Source organism: Empidonax traillii, unplaced genomic scaffold (genome assembly GCF_003031625.1).
Source record: "Empidonax traillii isolate 1590-97213 ecotype Southwest subspecies unplaced genomic scaffold, ASM303162v1 scaffold1511:size131785, whole genome shotgun sequence".
Taxonomy (NCBI): Eukaryota; Metazoa; Chordata; class Aves; order Passeriformes; family Tyrannidae; genus Empidonax; species Empidonax traillii.
In genome coordinates, this window is record NW_020956704.1 from 56,629 (window position 1) to 74,993 (window position 18,365).

At 46.8% G+C, this 18,365-nt stretch overlaps 1 protein-coding gene across 1 annotated transcript in view; it reads right to left on the reverse strand.

Annotated features, from left to right (window-relative positions):
* Positions 1 to 249: 249 nt before the first annotated feature.
* Positions 250 to 18,365, reverse strand: part of SOS2 (SOS Ras/Rho guanine nucleotide exchange factor 2) — a 38,706-nt gene continuing 20,590 nt past the window's right edge. The window contains exons 8-23 of the mRNA XM_027907644.1: positions 18,053 to 18,151; positions 13,946 to 14,073; positions 12,948 to 13,603; positions 11,820 to 11,901; positions 10,733 to 10,855; positions 8,109 to 8,212; positions 6,779 to 6,998; positions 6,004 to 6,123; positions 5,564 to 5,726; positions 5,035 to 5,152; positions 4,781 to 4,953; positions 4,389 to 4,505; positions 2,741 to 3,002; positions 2,423 to 2,464; positions 1,465 to 1,574; positions 250 to 852 (exon numbers count right to left, since the gene is read on the reverse strand). Of these exons, the coding sequence (XP_027763445.1) occupies positions 340 to 852; positions 1,465 to 1,574; positions 2,423 to 2,464; positions 2,741 to 3,002; positions 4,389 to 4,505; positions 4,781 to 4,953; positions 5,035 to 5,152; positions 5,564 to 5,726; positions 6,004 to 6,123; positions 6,779 to 6,998; positions 8,109 to 8,212; positions 10,733 to 10,855; positions 11,820 to 11,901; positions 12,948 to 13,603; positions 13,946 to 14,073; positions 18,053 to 18,151 (3,030 nt within the window). The 3' untranslated portion in view covers positions 250 to 339. The remainder of the gene's footprint in view (positions 853 to 1,464; positions 1,575 to 2,422; positions 2,465 to 2,740; positions 3,003 to 4,388; positions 4,506 to 4,780; positions 4,954 to 5,034; positions 5,153 to 5,563; positions 5,727 to 6,003; positions 6,124 to 6,778; positions 6,999 to 8,108; positions 8,213 to 10,732; positions 10,856 to 11,819; positions 11,902 to 12,947; positions 13,604 to 13,945; positions 14,074 to 18,052; positions 18,152 to 18,365) is intronic.

Below are 18,365 nucleotides of genomic sequence, written 5' to 3' on the forward strand. Positions count from 1 at the left end.
TTTTTTTTTTTTTTTTTGGCTCAGTGCAATTCAGTGATGTCAGTTTAAAAATCGTTTAGTGTAGTTTACAGTGCAAAAGGTCTCTTATTTTTGTGTCCTGGCAGAACTGTCGGCACTGAGGGTGTGAACCAAGGCAACGCTGCTGCTCACCTGAGGGTAACCCTGCCCAGCCACACGGGCTGGAGTGAGTGTGTAATCTGAATTTTTTCCAATTTAAACCTTTTTTTTTTTTTTTTTTTTTAAAAAAAAAAAAAAAAAAAAAAAAAGGAAAAAAAAAAAAAAAAGAAAAGAGGAACTTTACAAATACTATTCCAGTGTCAATGACTACTACGGCAAAGGTCATTGAGGAGTTTCTGCATTTTCTAGCAAAGACAGTCTGTGCAAAGGAGGGTGGGAGAGCTCCCTTTTGTAAGTCTTTGGCGGCAGTTTTGGCAGCTGAGGGCTGGAGTTGTGCCGGGGCGGCACGGGGGGCACGGGCGGCTGCGCCAGGTTGTTGTGACCGGCGCCGGTCACGCAGCAGCGGCGCAGCACCCGCGGGGAGGGGGTGCTGGGGGGGGTGCCCGGTGAGCTGGGGGCCGTGCCCGCCTCCCGCAGCCACTCGGGGTCCCTGTGGAAGCGTCCCAGCGGCGGCGGCTGCAGGCTCAGCGGGCAGTTGATGAAGTGCTCGGGCGGCCGCAGCGGCACCGGCGGGGGAGTGTCGGGCACGGGGTCCCGGGGGGGCGGAGGGGGAGGGCTGTGCAGAGGCTGCTCCAGGGGGGTGGGGTAGGCAGGGGCACGGGGCTGGATCTTTGGAGGCGGCGGCGGCTGCCGAGGTGGGATGGCTGGAGGGTCGTCGTCCGGCTTCGAGTTTCCCTGCGGCGGAAAGGGCGTTGTGAGGAATGGAGAGTGTGGAACCACGGGATGGTTGGGGTTGGAAGGGACCTTAAAGACCATCTCATTCCACCCCCTGCCCTGGGCAGGGACACCTTCCAACAGCCCAGGGTGCTCCAAGCCCCGTCCAACCTGGCCTTGGACACTTCCAGGGATCCAGGGGCAGCCACAGCTTCTCTGGGCAACCTGTGCCAGGGCCTGCCCACCCTCACAGCCAGCAATTTTTTCCCAATATCCCATCTATCCCTGTCCTCTGGCAGCTTAAGGCCTTTCCCCTCGTCCAAGTGTTTAAAGAGCAAATCTGACAGATGAAGAACTCTCCTGATCTCTGCTACTGGTGCTGTCAGAAACCCCACAGCCCATGGATCCAAACAGGACCACTGTGCTGTCCTGAAATTCTGACAGAATTGGACACTGGGAACATAAAACTTGGAAAGGGCAACTGGAGCTCTGCATCTCAAAGTCTTTTAGATTGACAGAACCCCATCAGCTCGATGGCTGGACTCGAGAATCTGCAAGGTCTTTTCCAACCTAAATCACTATTGGATGATCCCTGATTTATTATCCAAGTTATTCACCCCAGGACAGAAATACCTTAGCATTAGAAGCATCCTGATCCATCTTTTTTCGTGGGGGAAGCGGAGGAGGGTTCTGAGGCTCATCACTCAGCTTGGAAAAGCTCCCCCAGGAGCTGAAGAAAGTCTCTGGAGAGGGAAAAGCAGATCTTTTACTGCTTGTGCAATACCTGAGGAACATATTCTGGAATATTAAGCCAAACTCGAAGCAACTCAGACAAGCAGATCTTTGTGCTCCACAGCAACACGAACCAGTAACTTCAGCAGCATGAGATTCTTTTAATTCACTGCTTTAATCAGATAAGGGTCTCACAAAGTGCTCTCCCATTGCCAGCATCAAAGAAAGATGATAGGCATCAACAATCAGCAGGCAATGCTGAAGGACAGGAAAATAAATCAAGTGAACTCCAAGGGAGTTTTTACAGAGGGGGGAAAAATACCCTCAAATTAAGAAACAGCACAACCCCCCAGCCTGTACTGATGACTTTTGCCACACTTTTGTTATTTCTCTTAGAAGTGCCCAGAGCTGTGTGCCAATCCATCAGGCACCTGTGCTCTCCAGTTGGAAACTTTAATCACATGATGAAAAAATATGTGTGGAATAAGCAAAAAGAGCAGCTGAAAACACAGGTGAGTGCAGGATATCCCTCACAGGAGCGGTACAAAAAGAGCCTCTTCTCGCCCAGGAATTAGGAAATTATCAGGTTGCTTCATTTGCAGCATTAGTCAAACAGAACAATCATCAAGGACATCCAAAACAGAAGCAAGATCATGCAAGAGCCTGGAGATGAAACACCTAAACCCCACCAAAACCAAAGCAGGCAGACTTTACACTCCTCACTGGACTTCTGAGCTACAAAGAACCCTACTGAGCGCAGCCCACGTTTTCATGACAGATGCCAGATTTTCATTCCCATTCCGCTCTCCTGAACCCAGGGGAGGCAGAGCTAAACATTTCCCACAGTTCCAGTACTCACTCGACTGAGGCAAACTCACGGGAGCGAAGATGCTGTTGTTACCTGTGGAGGACAAAAAAACGGGTTGAAGACTTCCCAGACAGAACATCTGCCCATAACAAAATGCTTCAGTGACCTCAGAGATCACAAAAATCTCCCAAGTTTTATCTCCTGCCCATGTGGATTAAAACTTCCCGTGCAAAACGTTCCCCAACTATCGATTTTAGGTTACGGTGGGAATTGATGTCGTTACTCTAAATTTTTGCAACTCTTTGTTTTACAGGAATAAATCTGGGGAGCCTGGGGGACAGTGACAAGGATTCTTAAAAGGTGTTTCACCGTAAGAACTGTTGAGATCGATGTCTGAGAACACACTGAACTCCGAGGTCGCCGACACCGGTGGCGTAGACGGGGTGTTGGGAGAGGTCGGTGCCGAGACTGCGGACTCATGTTCTGCCTCGGTGATCCTGCTGAAGCTGATCTTGCTGGGCTCCTTCTCCAGCGGCAGTGGATGACTCCTCAGGGTGCCAGAGGTGGAGCCGTGTCTGCCCGTGTTGGGCCTTATCCCGGGGGATTTCAGGGGGTATGTTGTTTTCCTGGGCTGGAGACAGAAAAGCTGTCACAGTTAGTGCTGCTGACGTGCCAGACAGCAAAACTTTCAAGGCTCTGGGAGGTATTTTAAACAATATTTATCAAATACACCTTGAAGAGCAGGACAGGGACAGCTGTTGGGAGGTACAGTGCTGTTTATACAGCAGGAGTTTACGGATGTTACGGATGCAACTTAATAAATTTTAATAAATCTTTTTTTTCCTAGCTTAATTTAAGGGTTTTTTCCCACAACTGTAAGATTGAAGAGTCCAGTTCCTGATGCCAAGCAGGACAAAACACAGGGAGAAAAGCAAGTCACAACCTTAGGAAAGAGAAAGTTACTCCAAGCCACAGGGCAGCAGCACAGACACACTCTGAGCTTACTCTGTTGGTCACCGGGATCGTGGACACACCTGGACACACGTTGTCCACATCCTCTGGGTTAGTCAGGACAAAACTCCTACACCCAGCTCACTGGGTGGACAAACCCAGCCTTGTTAGGCTGGGGTGTAACAGCCCCAGATCAAAGCTGAGCCCTGGAAGGTGGATGACGCTCCCACCCTGCAGCGGTGTCCAAATTACAGCAGCCAGAACTGGACTGTCCTGAAATTCCAACGAGATTCCCTCTTTGGAAATCCTGAGCTGGGAAAGAATTCCTGCCCAGCTGACAGACTGGCAGGGCGGACACTCCTCTATTTTTAGAAAAATCCTTTGCAGAAATTACTGGAACAGCATTTTTGCAACAGCAGTTTCTGGCCCTTCCTTGGCACATCTGCAATGTCGTCTCACTCCTTCCTCCAACAAGGGATTTCAAAACTGATTTACAGCTCTCCCAAAAATCAGAGATGTCTCCAGCTCCTCAGGCAATTACAACATATTAAAAACCAAGTGCTCTAGACCACGATCTGTCTGCTTCAAGCTGTGCAAATTTTGCAACAATACCAAATATTTAGACAAAAGAAAACCAGAAATTACCTTCTATTTAAAGAAAACTGAACACATAAAGTCGTATTTCAATGAGTATTAATATAAGGCTTCTTGATATTGTGAAATGAGAAATGTTGCTCCATATTTTATCACACAAATATAACAGCAATATTTCAGGTTCTGGGGGAAAAAATGCTAATTTTAAAATAAGCCAAAGGTTGTATGTTTTAATAGAGAGAAGCATCAGGCATAGAAGTATTTGTAAATCAAGTTTAGCTGGAAAATCATCTCATGATAAGGAATTCTGAAGGAAATACTTATGGCTCATTGAGTTAACCATGCATTGTGACCAGTGGATTTCAGCTATTTAATTTTAATTAAATAACCCAGGAGTTGGACTTGATGATCCTTGTGGGTCCCTTCCACCTCAGGGTGTTGTGATTCCATGAATTTTGGGGAAAACACTTACAAATCGAGGTGGCTGCTTGCAGTTCCGAGGTTCAATCTCTAAGGACTTGTTGAACAGATAATCTGTAAACTCTTTTTCTGGGATCTTCCCCATGGGATTGAGATTTTCAAAGAATTTCTAAACGAAACAAGCACCAGTAAGATTTAAAAAAGAAAAATACACACAAAAATTTTGACTAAATACTTTGTAATTCACTGATTTAAAATCTACTTTTTCCCCCACTTTTGGGTAGTTCTTAGTGGGGGTACTTCTGTTTCCCACCAGCCCCCTCTTCTGATGGTCACAATTAATGCAAAAGAAGGTCCAGTACCAGGAGATTATTTGGCATTTTTGGTGATGTACCTTTTTCCCCCCCTTTCCAATCCCCAAACAGGTATTTAAAGGTTGATTACCCGAATTTCTGGCTCTATCCGTAAACAATAAGGCTGGTTTTGGTACTGCTGGATTTCTCCTGTAATTTCAGCCACTTTTCTCCTCTTGCTGAAGTTGATTAATTCTTTCCCTTGTCTTTTAAGGAAGTCAGGATTCCCTTCTTCTGTCTTCAGGATATTTGTCAGGTATATTCCTGATAAAAAGAGGAGGAGTTTTTGACCACACACCTGCAGCAAAGTCAAATTTGGGCTGGCACCACGAAACACTGACTTACCAAAGAAAGGCACACAGGGTGGGTTGATTGACTTGAGCTTGGCTAAATACTTCTTAAAATGATCTTGGCTTAATTCCACTGCTTCATCCAAGACTCTTTTTTTCCTTTCCTGTAGTGCCTAAGATGCCAAAGGAAAAAAAAAAACACAGGGGTGGAAATTTTCTCAGTACCACGGGCAGCAAATACAAGGCAATTCCCTGGCTGGCTGAGCAAAAGTCGGGAGCTGAAATTCAGATTTGAAAGCACCTCTTGTAGCAAAGATCTGCTCTATGTTTTGTCCATCAGTTTACAAGCAAAATCCTGGTCTTTTAATACAAATGACACACTTGATATTAACTTAAAATGGTGCCTCTCAGAGACACAGGAAACTCAAAGGATTTTATTTATATTCTTCTTTTTCTGTTTCGCTCAGGGGAGGCTCTGCTGCCAACATTTCACACTTGTTTCCTTCCACGACACCACTTCAGAACTGTGTGTGATGCAGGCCTGGATGCTGATTTACCTTCTTTTTCCCACGCCCAAACCTTACCTCAAAGGTGTGATCCAGCCTGTACACCGACACTGAGTTCATGGCACTGACAATCTCCAGCACGCCGTTGAAATTGTTCAGGTCCTGAAAAACCTGCAGGATTTCTATGATCCTGCTCAGCACAGCCACCCTCTCCTCGAAGTTCTCCGTCTCCACGATGCACCTGATCAAACGATGGAAGGTGAGAAACACCGAGAGATAAAAACCTGACATTTTGCAAGCTGGTAAATCAATTTTTTTTCCAAGAAAAACCACCCAGCACGCAGATTTTGGCTCTCATTCCAGAATCTCAAGTGCAAATTTTTAGGTAATCACATCTTACTTATGTTCCAAGTTTGGAAAGCCAAGAGGGGGTTTTGGCAGAGCCTGCAAAATGAAACAGCAAACCCCAAGCGAGTCCCAGGGTGAAAGTGCCCCTGCACTGCCAGCCCTGCACTTACTTTTCAAACCAAAGAGTGAGATTGGTGGTGTGACGGATCATTTTCAAGAGATTTGGGGAGTTGATTTCCTTGTCCTCCTTAGTCCACACGCTGCCAACGAGCTCAGAAGGCTGCACTGCCCTGGGAGCGACACAACACAACACACAGAACGCTCAGGACAAATAATAATTGTGATTTCTGTGCTTGCATTGAAAGATTCTTTCTTCCCCTAAATCAAGACCTGATGTTTCCCAAATCCAATCCTGTCCAATCTGCTGCGAAACAGAAACAACTTTCTGAGGAGAATTCGAGTTCCAGAGGGAAACCCCTTTTTAATCTTAATTGAAATCGGGTGGGTTTTGAATAAGCGTTTTCAGGTAAGAAAATTACAAAGGAGAGAGTTTAATTTTTTGAAAGGGCAGGAGAGCAACTTAAGAAGAGTTCCAGATCCAAAATGGGCAGCTTGGAGCAACCTGCTGGAAAAGGGGCTTGTTTTAGCAGAAAACCCACTGTCACTCAAGCAGGAAGGGACACTTCGCTTTGGAGTTTTAAAGACCCATGGATTGTTCTCCTTGTACTTATTTATGTTGTCTGAGATAAAACCCTTTTTTTTTTTTTAATTCCCCTGTATATTTTGACACTGAACGGATGGCAAGGAAATCATTGCCCGGGAACTCCGGCGTCGTATTTTCGACCAATTCCACGAGCTCTTTCTTGCTCGATAATAAGCTAAAAAATAAGCTAAAAAAAAAAAAAAAAAAGAGTGTAAATAAGGCGTGTTTGTGCTAAGCCCCACCTGTACAGGTCAGACTCGAGCAGGGTGAGCTGCCGGGCGATCTCGATGGGGTGCAGGGTCATGAGGTCCAGGCTCTCGCTGTGCCCCACGCGCCACAGGTGCCACTCGATGGGGGGGGGAGGGCTCTCGAAGGTGATGTTGTGGCTGATCCCGTTGGCCTGGGCTTTCTTCCTCCTGATGATCTTAGCGATGGATTCCACCCACTTCTTCATGGATTTGCCTGTAAAGCAGAAATCATTAAAGAAACCACCAAAAAACCCCACAACTTTTTTAAAACCATCGTGTAAGTTTTAAACTGGCAGAGGGCAGGGATAGATGGGATACTGGGAAGGAATTGCTGGCTGGAAGGGTGGGTAAGCCCTGGCACAGGTTGCCCAGAGAAGCTGTGGCTGCCCCTGGATCCCTGGAAGTGTCCAAGGCCAGGCTGGAGCACCCTGGGCTGGTGGAAGGTGTCCCTGCCCATGGCAGGGGGTGGAACTGGATGGGCTTTAAAGTCTCTTCCACCCCAAACCATTCTGGGCTTCTTCAATTTTAAATGACTTTTGAGTATTTAGTGAAACCAACCCCCCAAAAATCTGAATCTACACTCAGAATTGTGTGTTTCTGCATGCAAATTAATTAGGTTTGTTGTCCCCTGGTTTCTTCTTACGGGTTCTTGCACCTCTCTCAGCTGGTAAACAGACTCAGGTGAGCTCAGGTGCTGCCCAGGGGTATTTAACCCCATCCTCTGACAGCTCTGGCATGTAAAGCAGTGACCTGTATCCATTATCTTTTACCTCTTTGTCTCAGAATTACATTGCCCAGTCTAAGGCCTGGCAGGGTGAAAAGGAAAATCTGGAATTGTCAGGAAAATGATTAAAAATTGACATTAAAAAAAAAAAAAAATCTAGTTTGGAAGGAAGTGATACCAAATGGGTCAGGTATTCTCTCCTGAAAGGACAACGATTTTCACTGGATTCTGAAAGGATAATGATTTTCACTGGAACTTTACATAAATGGGACAAGAACAAGGTGGAAAGTCTAATCTCAATAACCAACATGGGAGGAATTCCTTATGGAGAAAGGGAAGGTGACAGCCTGAATTACACAGTCAGGCAGAGATGAACATACTGTCCAGAAGTAAATATATTTAATTTATCCTAATGCTTGAAGTCATTTTTGGTGGCTGTTTAGGCTCCAGGCCAAAGCTTGCTCATGTGAGGGAGAGTCTCATAAACAGCTCAATTAAAGGCATTAAAATGACTCATGTGTGTAAAGACATTCTCCTGTCTAAAACCCGTCAGGATCATCCAAAATGTGGGGTGAGAGCAGGACCCCCCTGCTCCTGTACCTCTGACACTGGAAATGAAGGTCTCCAACCTCTCCAGCAACTCCAGATCTCTCTCAAAGTCGTAAAAGTGGTGCTCGACCCAGTGACGAAAAACATTCAATATTCTGAGGAAAGAGAGAAAAACAAATGGTTCCTTTTAAGGACTTTCACAGAAACACCAAATTAAACAAAAAAAAAAACCCTGAGTTCCACATTCAGGTGATTGGTAACTCTTAAAACACACAAAGGAGCAGAACACAGACTGAGCAAGGCACCCATGACCACAGAAATCTCAGGTATTTAAGGCCTAATTTCCCAGTTTTAGCATATATATATATATTTTTTGTGTGTTTTAAAAAAATATCTAATAAAAAAAATGCCATTTCTAATGTCTTTTTTTTTTTTTTTATAAAAAAGCTAATTAGGATTTGCCATGTGGCAAGAAACAAAATGGTAATGGCCTCTTTCCTACACACAAATTTCAGCTTCAGAGCTGTTGCAGTTATTGTTACTGCCCTCCTTTTACAACTTTTTAATGACACGAAGAGCCACGCTAGATCCAATAATTCCTTTAAGGGTAACCCTAAACTCCCTCTTGATTTTTCCCCACCCTTTCTTAAACAAACCAGTAATAAACTCCAAAGTGAACTCCAACTGCTCCTCTGCCTTCTACGCTCAGGATAAATCAGAATAAAAAAAAAAATGGTTTGCCTCTTCCTCAGGTAAACAAGTTGAGCTCACACCTCAAACCATCTGATTGAACAAGGTGCAATTTGCTTACCTGAAGGGTGAGCAAAAATCTCCTACATCACCCGGGACAACAGATATTCCTTGTGCCAACTCAGCAGGTGGGACAGGCTGATGGGGCTGACGGAGATGGTTCCAGGGAGATGTGCTTACTCCAGCCCTGTGCTGCTGAACTGGGAGTTTTCCACTGGGAAACCAGTGCTAAATGGGTGTGAGGATACCGGGTTTTGGTGGCTCAGCCCTTTAAATTGGTGGCAGGAAGATGTGAGAGGGACAGGGCAGAGACCTGATGGCAATCTGTGAGTCACAGCTCTGGAGAGGGGCTGGCTTAGCTCAGACAAATTAATTACATCCCTGGGAATACACAGAGAAGTTCCTTAGCTCTCCTCTTCCCAGTGTGGAAGGGAAAAAAAATTAAGGTTTATCCCATAAAAGAATTGCTGCCCAAAGGGGTCCTTCGGGCTAGAAATCAGCACCACCTCCTGAGCAGCCCAGTTTTGACACAAATTGCCACTAAAAGTAAAACAGGATCTTATCTAACCCAACTCTGCCTTTGAGATCCAACGGTAGAAGCACTGGAAAAGCAGGAGAGATTGCCTGGATCTGCTGACTGCACTTGCCAGCTGAGCAACTGCTCCTTCTCATGACCTCACAGGCTTTTATGCCAAAGCCACTGCCCCTTCCAGGCCTGGGCACTGCAGGGCATCTCCCACCAGATGGGGAGTGCTGGGCAGGGGGGAAGGGATGTTCCCAAATCCCAGATCTCCCTGAAGTAGAGGTCAGTGCTATTCAACAAGGCTGGGATCTGCTGAGTGCATCAACCCACCAGCTCAAACCCAGACACACTCGTTTCCTAAGCTCTGAGACCCTTCCAAGCTCCTGGGAACACGTCACAGGGGATCACAAAGAGCTCCCAGAAAACAGCAAAGCACGAGGTGAGGGGCAGCTCTGCCAAGAACTGATAACTGTGGAGACTGCTGGTCCTGCTGAGCCCACAGGAGCTGATAAACTGGAACACCAAGGGCCTGATAAGCAGTCCAAGGCCAGGAGCACACTGAGGGATCAAGGTCACGCTGAGGTTGTAGGACTTGGAGCACGTTCAAGAAGGTGGTGGCTGCTACACAGGGAGGAGAACTCCCAGTATTACACACACCTTTATCTTTTTAATCTTTTATATATATATATGCACACGGGTATCTGATGGAAAGGGGACCTCTAAGTGACTTTCTGAAAGTACTGGCACGTCAGTGTTACCCTTCACTTGGAGTCAAGTGCTGCTGCTCCAACAGGTGTGGTTAGGAATGTGTGGTTAGAAGAGTAACTGAGGGTGCCATTAATAGTAAAATTAATGTGCCATTAATGGTAACCTCTTGATGCTGCTCATCCAAACAGTTAAAAGTTGTTCTAGCAAAAACTCTGGTTGTGATCTGTCTCCTCCTGACTCAGTCCTCAATCAGGGGGAACAATTAGCCTCATTCATGCTAGAAATGCTTAACTGTTCCCCAAATTAGCTTGGTCAGCAAGGCCTTGAAGATTCACTGCAGCCACTGCAGGGTGCAGCCCAGACAAGAGTCTCCCTGTCTGCGTGCAAACACATCCACAGGGGCTGGGAAAGGGAGGAAAACCCCAGCAGGGCTGGAAAACTGGAAACAAGAGGAATGATCTTCACAGGGCCTGGGAACAAGGAGCCCATTGAGGAGCGCCCTCAGCTACACATCCCTCACCCACAGGCGCTGTCCACAGCGGCCACGCAGCGTCTGTGGGTGGGGGATCCCAGCCCTGGGAACCAGAGCGCAGCTCCAGCAGCCAGTGGGACTGACGAGGGATCAGCGTCTGCAGGAATACCGTGGCATCATCAGGGGACTGGCTGGAAGGAAGGAAGCGGAAAGCAAACCAACCTGAGCTGCACGGGCTGCACGTATTCCTTGCGGAAGCGCTTCAGGTCGGCGCCGATGGGCTGCTCCCCCTTCTCGATGGCCAGCCTGTCCGCTTCCGTGGGCTCCGGCTCCGGGATCTCAAACCTAGGCAGGAGAGCACCACACAGCTGAGGGCAGGGAAGGGTAAACACAGAGCCTTTAGGGAGGACACGGAGAGCAGGTGTAGTTCAGATAAATTCAGCGCGGCCAGACCCGAGCGCTCCTCCGACAGACATCCAGCTCGCCTGGAATTCCCTCCTCCCCCAGACCCACGCTCGGCTAATTCACTGCTCATCACAAGATGTCTAGACTGGGATAGAGGGTTTTTAAGGGCCTGCTGGCTCGATTAAGGGAAGATTAGAGGAGAGCTTAAGAGCAGCTTTATCACGCTGCATTAAAATGCTGTTTCCATTAAGTCTGTGCGCTCGAACAAACCACTCAGAACGTTTCTGTCCTTATCTGCATCCAGACTTGGAAGTTTAGCAGTTCACAACACCACTACCCCACAGCCCAGGCACTGCAGGTGCTCCAGGTAATACCCAGTTCAGGTAACTCATTTCAACTGGAGAAAGGAAGGTTGTGTTAAAAACCTGGATCGCTGTTTTAAAAGTTACTGTTTTACAAACGTCACTAAAACACCTGGAACGTGGCACTGGGAACCTGAGCAGGGAGGCAGCAGCTGGAATCTCTGATCCCTCTTGGGACATTTATGATTCCAAATACACAAAACTCATCAGGAACTGCAGTGCCAGGACACGGGGAATGGCTTCCCACTGCCAGAGGGCAGGGTTAGATGGGAGATTGGGAAGGAATTGCTGGCTGGGAGGGTGGGCAGGCCCTGGCACAGGTTGCCCAGAGAAGCTGTGGCTGCCCCTGGATCCCTGGAAGTGTCCAAGGCCAGGTTGGACGGGCCTTGGAGCAACCTGGGCTGGTGGAAGGTGTCCCCTGCCCATGGCAGGGGGTGGCACTGGATGATCTTTAAGATCCTTTCCAAGCCAAACCATTCTGGGATTCTATTCCATGATTCTGAAACCTTTCCATAACTTCAGGAAGGATGCCCATTCCTTACCTTTCTATCAGCAAACTCAGCAGCTCCTGGGGCTTGCAAAAGGAGCGGTAGGTGGTGAGGAAAGTCCGTACGAAATTGGGATCTGTAAGGATAAGAAGGAGAAAATGATGGGAGTGTTTGGGGTTTGTTGGTTTGGGTTTTTTTTAAATCCAGTTGGAAAATATGGGAAACAAAAGACACAGAGAAAATTTTCATGTGCAGAAAATCTCACTCTAACACCAAAAATATCTAAATCTGCCCATGGCAAGGGGAGGGTAGAACGAGATGGTCTTCAAAGTCCCTTCCAACCCAAACCAATCTGGGATTCCATGAAACTAATACTCAAATACATCAGTTTATTCAGGAAAGGTGAGAAGAGCACAAGCCATCAAAATCCATCCCATTTTAGGACTGGAGGAGCTGGGACACACAGACAGCACAGCTGTGGGTAACCTGCACACTCAGCAGCTGCTCAATACCGAGCTTTCAATGCTATTTTAAAAAAGTTATTAGAGTTTCACACTATGTAATCCTAATTTCACAAAAATGATCACTTAAAAACCAGGCAGTTTTGTAAAAAGCACAAAGGAGGCTGTTACTATTCGAGAAGTTTAAAAAAAATTGCACAAAAATTCCCCTTTCAGCCTGTGCCTCTCACCCCAAAACCGAGACCTAACGTGTTCCTCACCATCAGCACTTCGTGGTTTCACTTCTGTGCCTTTAAGACACAGCATTTTACAGCAAAATTCCGCAAAATGCTGGCTTGTGATTTGCATCCTCTTCAACACAGGGACTTCCCAACGCGGCAGGTTGAATATAACAAATAAAATCAATACAACTTCCAACCCTTTTCTCTGTCTCCACAGACACACAGCCTGTGACAGCTCCACTGCTTGAGCAACGCTGATCTCAGCAAACACACTGCTGTGGGGTTTTTTGGGGGGGTGAAGGGTTTGCACGCCCAAAATTTCCATGCAGCTTTGCCAGCAAATTTACTAATATAATTACCAATAATTTTTTTTCCCTGCAAATCTTACTTTACATTTAATTGCAAGCAGGAAAAAAACCCCAACTAAAGCAAAGATAAGAGGATTAATTTCAGCCCCCGCAGAAGCACAACAAACACATCTGGAGGAGCGTGCAGGGTACCTGCATACATGTGGTAGGTCAGTCTCTCGATGAGCTTCACCACCGTGCCCCCCTTGATGATGGGGATGCCGTTCCTGCTCTGCAGGTTGTCCTCGAACACGATGTTCTCCTCGGAGTCCTCCACCACGAAGCGATAAACGCTGGGGCTGGGCAGCCTGAGGGGCTGCTCGTTCTCCTCCTGCAGCAGCACCGAGTCCAGCATCCTGTCCAGGGTGCTGCGGTACTGCAGGCAGATCAGCGCCGCCATCCAGTTGCTCTTCTCCTCGGCCGACTTGGCGGCGAACAGGACGCTGTTGTCGTCCTTGGACACCAGCTCGAAGGCGTGCCTGTACTCGGGGGTGTCCTCCTTGTCCACCACCTGGATCTTCCTCATGACGATCTTCTCCTTCAGCCGGTACTCGGCGCTGCTGTAGCCGGGCAGCCGCGACTGCCCGTGGTTGGCTTTGCAGCTGATCAGCAGCCCGTCGAAGAGGAAGATGTGCCGCTCGTGCTTGGCCCCGATTTTGGTCAGGCCCCCTTCCATGATGAACTCGTTGCAGCACTGCCCGATGTCTTTGCCTTCCCAGCCGTCGATGTTCTTCTGGATCTCGTTCATCTTCTTGATGGCCAGGTGTTTGCTGCGGATCTGCCGGTGGTAGAAGCGACACACCGGCTCCCTGGGGCGGAGGACAGGAAAGGTCACGACAAGCACGTTCCACGTTTGCCACCCCGAGAGACCGAAATAACCAACTAAATTAACTGCTTATGTATTATTTTTCCCCCCCCCCTAAATATGTCCCAAGAAAGCCACAAGCACTGCTTTGGCTGGGGAAGGAGTAACACATGCACATTATTCTTAGGAGCGGGGCGTGAAGGTTTTGGGCTGTTGCTCCGTTTACGGTGAAAACCATCAGAAAGACATGCCTTGAGAAGGAAATACACAGATTTCCTAACAAAGGAAAGATGATTTATCTCCTCCCCTGCCCATTTTGGGGGAGCCAGGGTGCGTCTGTGCTCACCCAGGCCGCCTCCTTGGCGAGTGCTTGCTGTAAATGCGCTCCATGCTGCACTGCAGGTTCAGGAGGGCGGTGATGGCTTGCTTGAGGCATTCCCGATCCTCCTCATCCTCACTGCATTCCTGCAATTGCTGGGACAGAACAAACAGTCATTTTCCTTTGGATTGGCCTGGTTTATAGCAGGGAAGGAGGGCTGGCAGGCATTCCCCCACGGTGTTCTCCGTGGTGCTCGGTGAAGTCAGTGAGTTAGCACAGGAACCCCTCAAAACAAGCTGTGCGAGAAACTACAAATACCTGTCAGATGGTCAGGAAAAATCCACGGATACTCAGCGGGAGAGAGTTTAAAAAGATCCCCCTTCACGCTTCACTGAGAGGCAGTGCTAATTGTCAGGTATTATTTTTCCTGTTACCTTCTCAACCATGTCCTGCTCACAACTGGTTTCACTGAAGAGTCTGAAGGTTTGAAACAGCCCCGAATGAAATGCTGGTTTCTGTAAGTGTGCCTATTCCTCCCATGAGTTCCTTCCAACAACCCAGAGCAAATCTGAAGGACAGAATGGGCAAGCTCCTCTCTTTGCTTCTTGCCACTCTACATTCTGCCACCTGCAGCAAACTCATCCATCTCGAGATAAAAAAATGTCCGTTTTGCACGGTGCAAACTGACAAGAGTCAAAAAAAGGGTCTGCATTCGAGATCTGCTCCTACAGCAAGATGTAAGGACAGTGAGAACCAGCACATTTCCTTTTCATAAAGACTAGATCTGTCTCCACCACGAGGCAGAAACTTCCTGAACTAGGAAACTCCCCAGGTTTTCCTACAGCCCTCCATCCAACTGGCAGCCTGAAAGCCCCTGCTTTTGGTTCTTTAAGGTGACACCTAAAACATTACTGGTAAAAAGACAAGATTTTTTTTCTCTTTTTAACCTCTTTCACCCTCAAGATTGTATGAGCCCTCCATGGCAGGGCGTGGAATGGGATGAGCTTGAAGGTCCCTTCCAACCCAGACCATTCTGGGATCCTGTGAATCGCCTGGAAGGCAAATTCAACTTGCCATGCATGGATAACCTCTGGATAAGACTCTGTTTTACCTCCATACTTAAGAGAAATCTTACTTACACTCAGCATGGCAGAGCCTTCTTTTTCCTTTCCCCACTACGTTCCCTCAGCAAGGATCCCTCAGCTTCCTCTAAAAGTAACGGAGAGAACAGGGATTGACCAGCTGGGTCCACTCCACGACATTCCAATCGCTAAACCCTCTCAGTTTTCAGGTGTCCAAACAACCTCCACCTTGCACATTGAACAAATTAATGGTTCACAACAATTTCCAGGGATTTTATGAGCTGAGGGACGGTGCAGGGAAGGGAAAAATCCATGGAAATCCGACTTTTCCTTACTGTCAGCCACAGAAAATGCAAAGAGTGTGAAGATGGTGGGAAGTGCAAACTCCTGAAGGTGGGAAAAGCTCCTGAGTCTGATAATTTCGTGGTTTGATGACGACACGGAGAGTCATGGGCAGGAATTTGGGATAATCTTGTGCCTGGGAGTCACATGGCAAGGGAGGATACACTCTCTATTCCAGACAGGAATATTCCTCTTCCTTAGGCAGGGACAAAGGCCCTGATGAAGATCCTGTTTTTGCAGCCAGGAGGAAAAGTTCTACAGCTGGAAGGAACTCTCAAGCTTTTCACACTTCAATTTCATTCATTTTAGTTTTGATATTTAGCAAAAAAAGCAAATATTTGAGGCCTGTGCTTTGGTAAATCATTATTTTATTTACCTCCCAATTCAGAAGGGGGTTTTGGGTAAATAGTCTCAATTTTAGCTTCTCTCCCTACAGAAACCTTGAAAATGTGAGTGTTTTGTTGTTTTTTTGCTTCCATTTTGAACTTCTTCAACCAGAGTTCCTACAAACAAATGCAATGGTGACAGAGAAGCAATACCAAAAGCTTTCAAGATGTTATATATCAATATTGTTGAATAAATACTTTCTCAATGCCTAAAACCCCTCTGCCTCCTAAAAACCTCTGCTGTCAATTGAGGATGTTTTCAAAGGACAACATAAAATTCAAACTTTAAACCTGTAACTTAAAGGGATCCCAACAAAAAACTCTGGGTTTACCATTACCACAGAGCAATATTTCAGATTTCTGTTCTCTGCTCACAAGGCTGGAAAGACTCAAGACAGCCAAGTGTCAGATTCTACTCAGAAATCTTGCATACTGTGGATAAAGATCAAATGTAATAATTTTCACTGCTAAAATTATTACCTTTCCTGCACCCTCCTGCTGTATTATCCTTTAAAATGAATAAAAAGCCCAACAAAATGATTTTGCACTGCCAGCCAGGCTTCACTCCTCAAAAAACACGAGGAAAACTCTGCTCCAAAGCAGGACAAACACTTTACACTTGTAAAACCAGCCGAAGGCTCAGAGTCTCCCAAAGCTGCAGCACGTGGGATTTCATTCCAAAATTTCATCCTGATGCACTTTCCCAGCTCTGAAGACACAATGGGTCATTAATTAGCCTGACCCTCAGCATAATGCAGGTCACTGATCCAATTATTCAGCGTGAAAGAGGAACGTTTTGGGAAGTTCCAGGGAATTACCGTAAGAGGCTGATGGTTATGGGAAGGGAAGCTCCACTGTTTGGAAAGAGAGGCTTCATCTCCAAACCAGCAGTGCTCCCTTCACATAAAGCTGGCAGAAGTGTGGAATCGTGGAATTGTTGAGGTTGGAAAAGCCCTCCAAGATCATGGAGTCCAATCATCGGCCAGCACTGCCAAGGTCACCGCTGACCCACGGCCACAAGCGCCACATCCACGTGGGTTCGAAATCCCTCCGGGGGGGGAGAACCCATCACTGCCCAGGGCTGGACAACCCATTCCATGCAGGAATTTCCCCAATATCCAACCTGAACCTCCCCTGGTGACCCTGGAGGCCTCTCAAGGTGCTTTGAGACAACTCTCGTCCTGTCTCCTGTTTTTTGGGAGCAGAGCCCGACCCACCCCCCCGCCCAGCTCCCCCCTCCTGTCAGGGAGCTGCAGGGAATTAAGGTTGTTTTGGGGGTATTTTTAAGCTTTGTAAGCTACTTCCTAAAGTGACTATCAACAGAAATGCCTAAAGATTTAAAATTTACCCAGCCCACGTGTATTTAAGTGGATTGGAAGGTGTCCCTGCCCGTGGAACAAGATGATCTTTAAGGTCCCTCCCAACCCAAACCCTTCTGGGATTGAAATCTTGCTACAAAATACTGGTTATCTGCACACCGGAGGTGGGACAAAAGAAATCATCCCTCACTTCTCCTTCTCTGAATCAGGACATGCAGAAATAAATCACAGCAGACATAACGAAAATAAGAGTGAACTTGAGAAAAAAAAAAAAAAAGGAACTTGTGCTGAGGAGATCTGGTGGTAACACAACTGCAGACATATCCTATGCTGCAAAGTTTCCTTTTCCTCCTTCATACCAGTAAATCCTCTGAAATCCAAGGTAAACCCACACAACACACCGTGTCCAACGTGGCCAGTCTCAGTTTTTACACTCAGGACCTAAAAGAGTCATTTCTGTTGCTATTCCCAAATGTCAGCTGTAGCCACGGGGTGTTTTTACCTGCTGCAGTCCATCCCAGTTGGTTAATAATTCCCTTACCCCTAAAGCATTACAAACTTTCCCAACACAACGGGGCAAACAGGAACTTTTTTTACGTCATCCTCAGCCACTTCCACTTAGGACAAATGGTTGAACATTAGGAATGGATTATTCTGAAATAATAAGCTGAGCTGCAACTGGAGTGTGACTTGAGGATCTGTTTGGCCGCTTGGGAATGGACAAAAACTCAGCACTCGAGGAAAAGAAGAAGTTAGATTTTTATAGGCAATTTTTAACTGTATTAGAACTCAAGGGTTGTTTAATAAATCATAGTTCAAATGCTCATGTCAGAGCAACAGATGATTCTGAGGATTCCTTTACATGTTTTCACTTTTCGGACATTTAGCAACCAGTGTCAAATCTATGTTTTCATCTCTAAGATGTAAGCAACACCTTGACACCTATTTAAAAGCTCTGATTCTCCCCATTAATAACTGCTTTTAGTGAGGAATGGCTTTGTTTACCTGCAGTAACTCGAAGTAGTGCAAACAGTGGTAGACTGGGATGAGCAGCAGGCGGGGCAGGACGTACTGAACAGCTTCTTTAAAGCCCTCAGCAGTGGACTGCAAAGGAAGAACAAACAGCATTATTTACACTCAAATCCTCCAATCAGGACTGGATTAAGGAGCAGTCAGGGCTTCCACACAATCGAAGAACTCAACTCCCCCCCCTGAATTCCCTTTTGTCCCAGGAATGTTTGCTGTGCTTCCATTACCTACAACACAGCACTGAAATACGGAGTCTCATCAGGCACTGAAGAAATCAGCCTTAATGTCA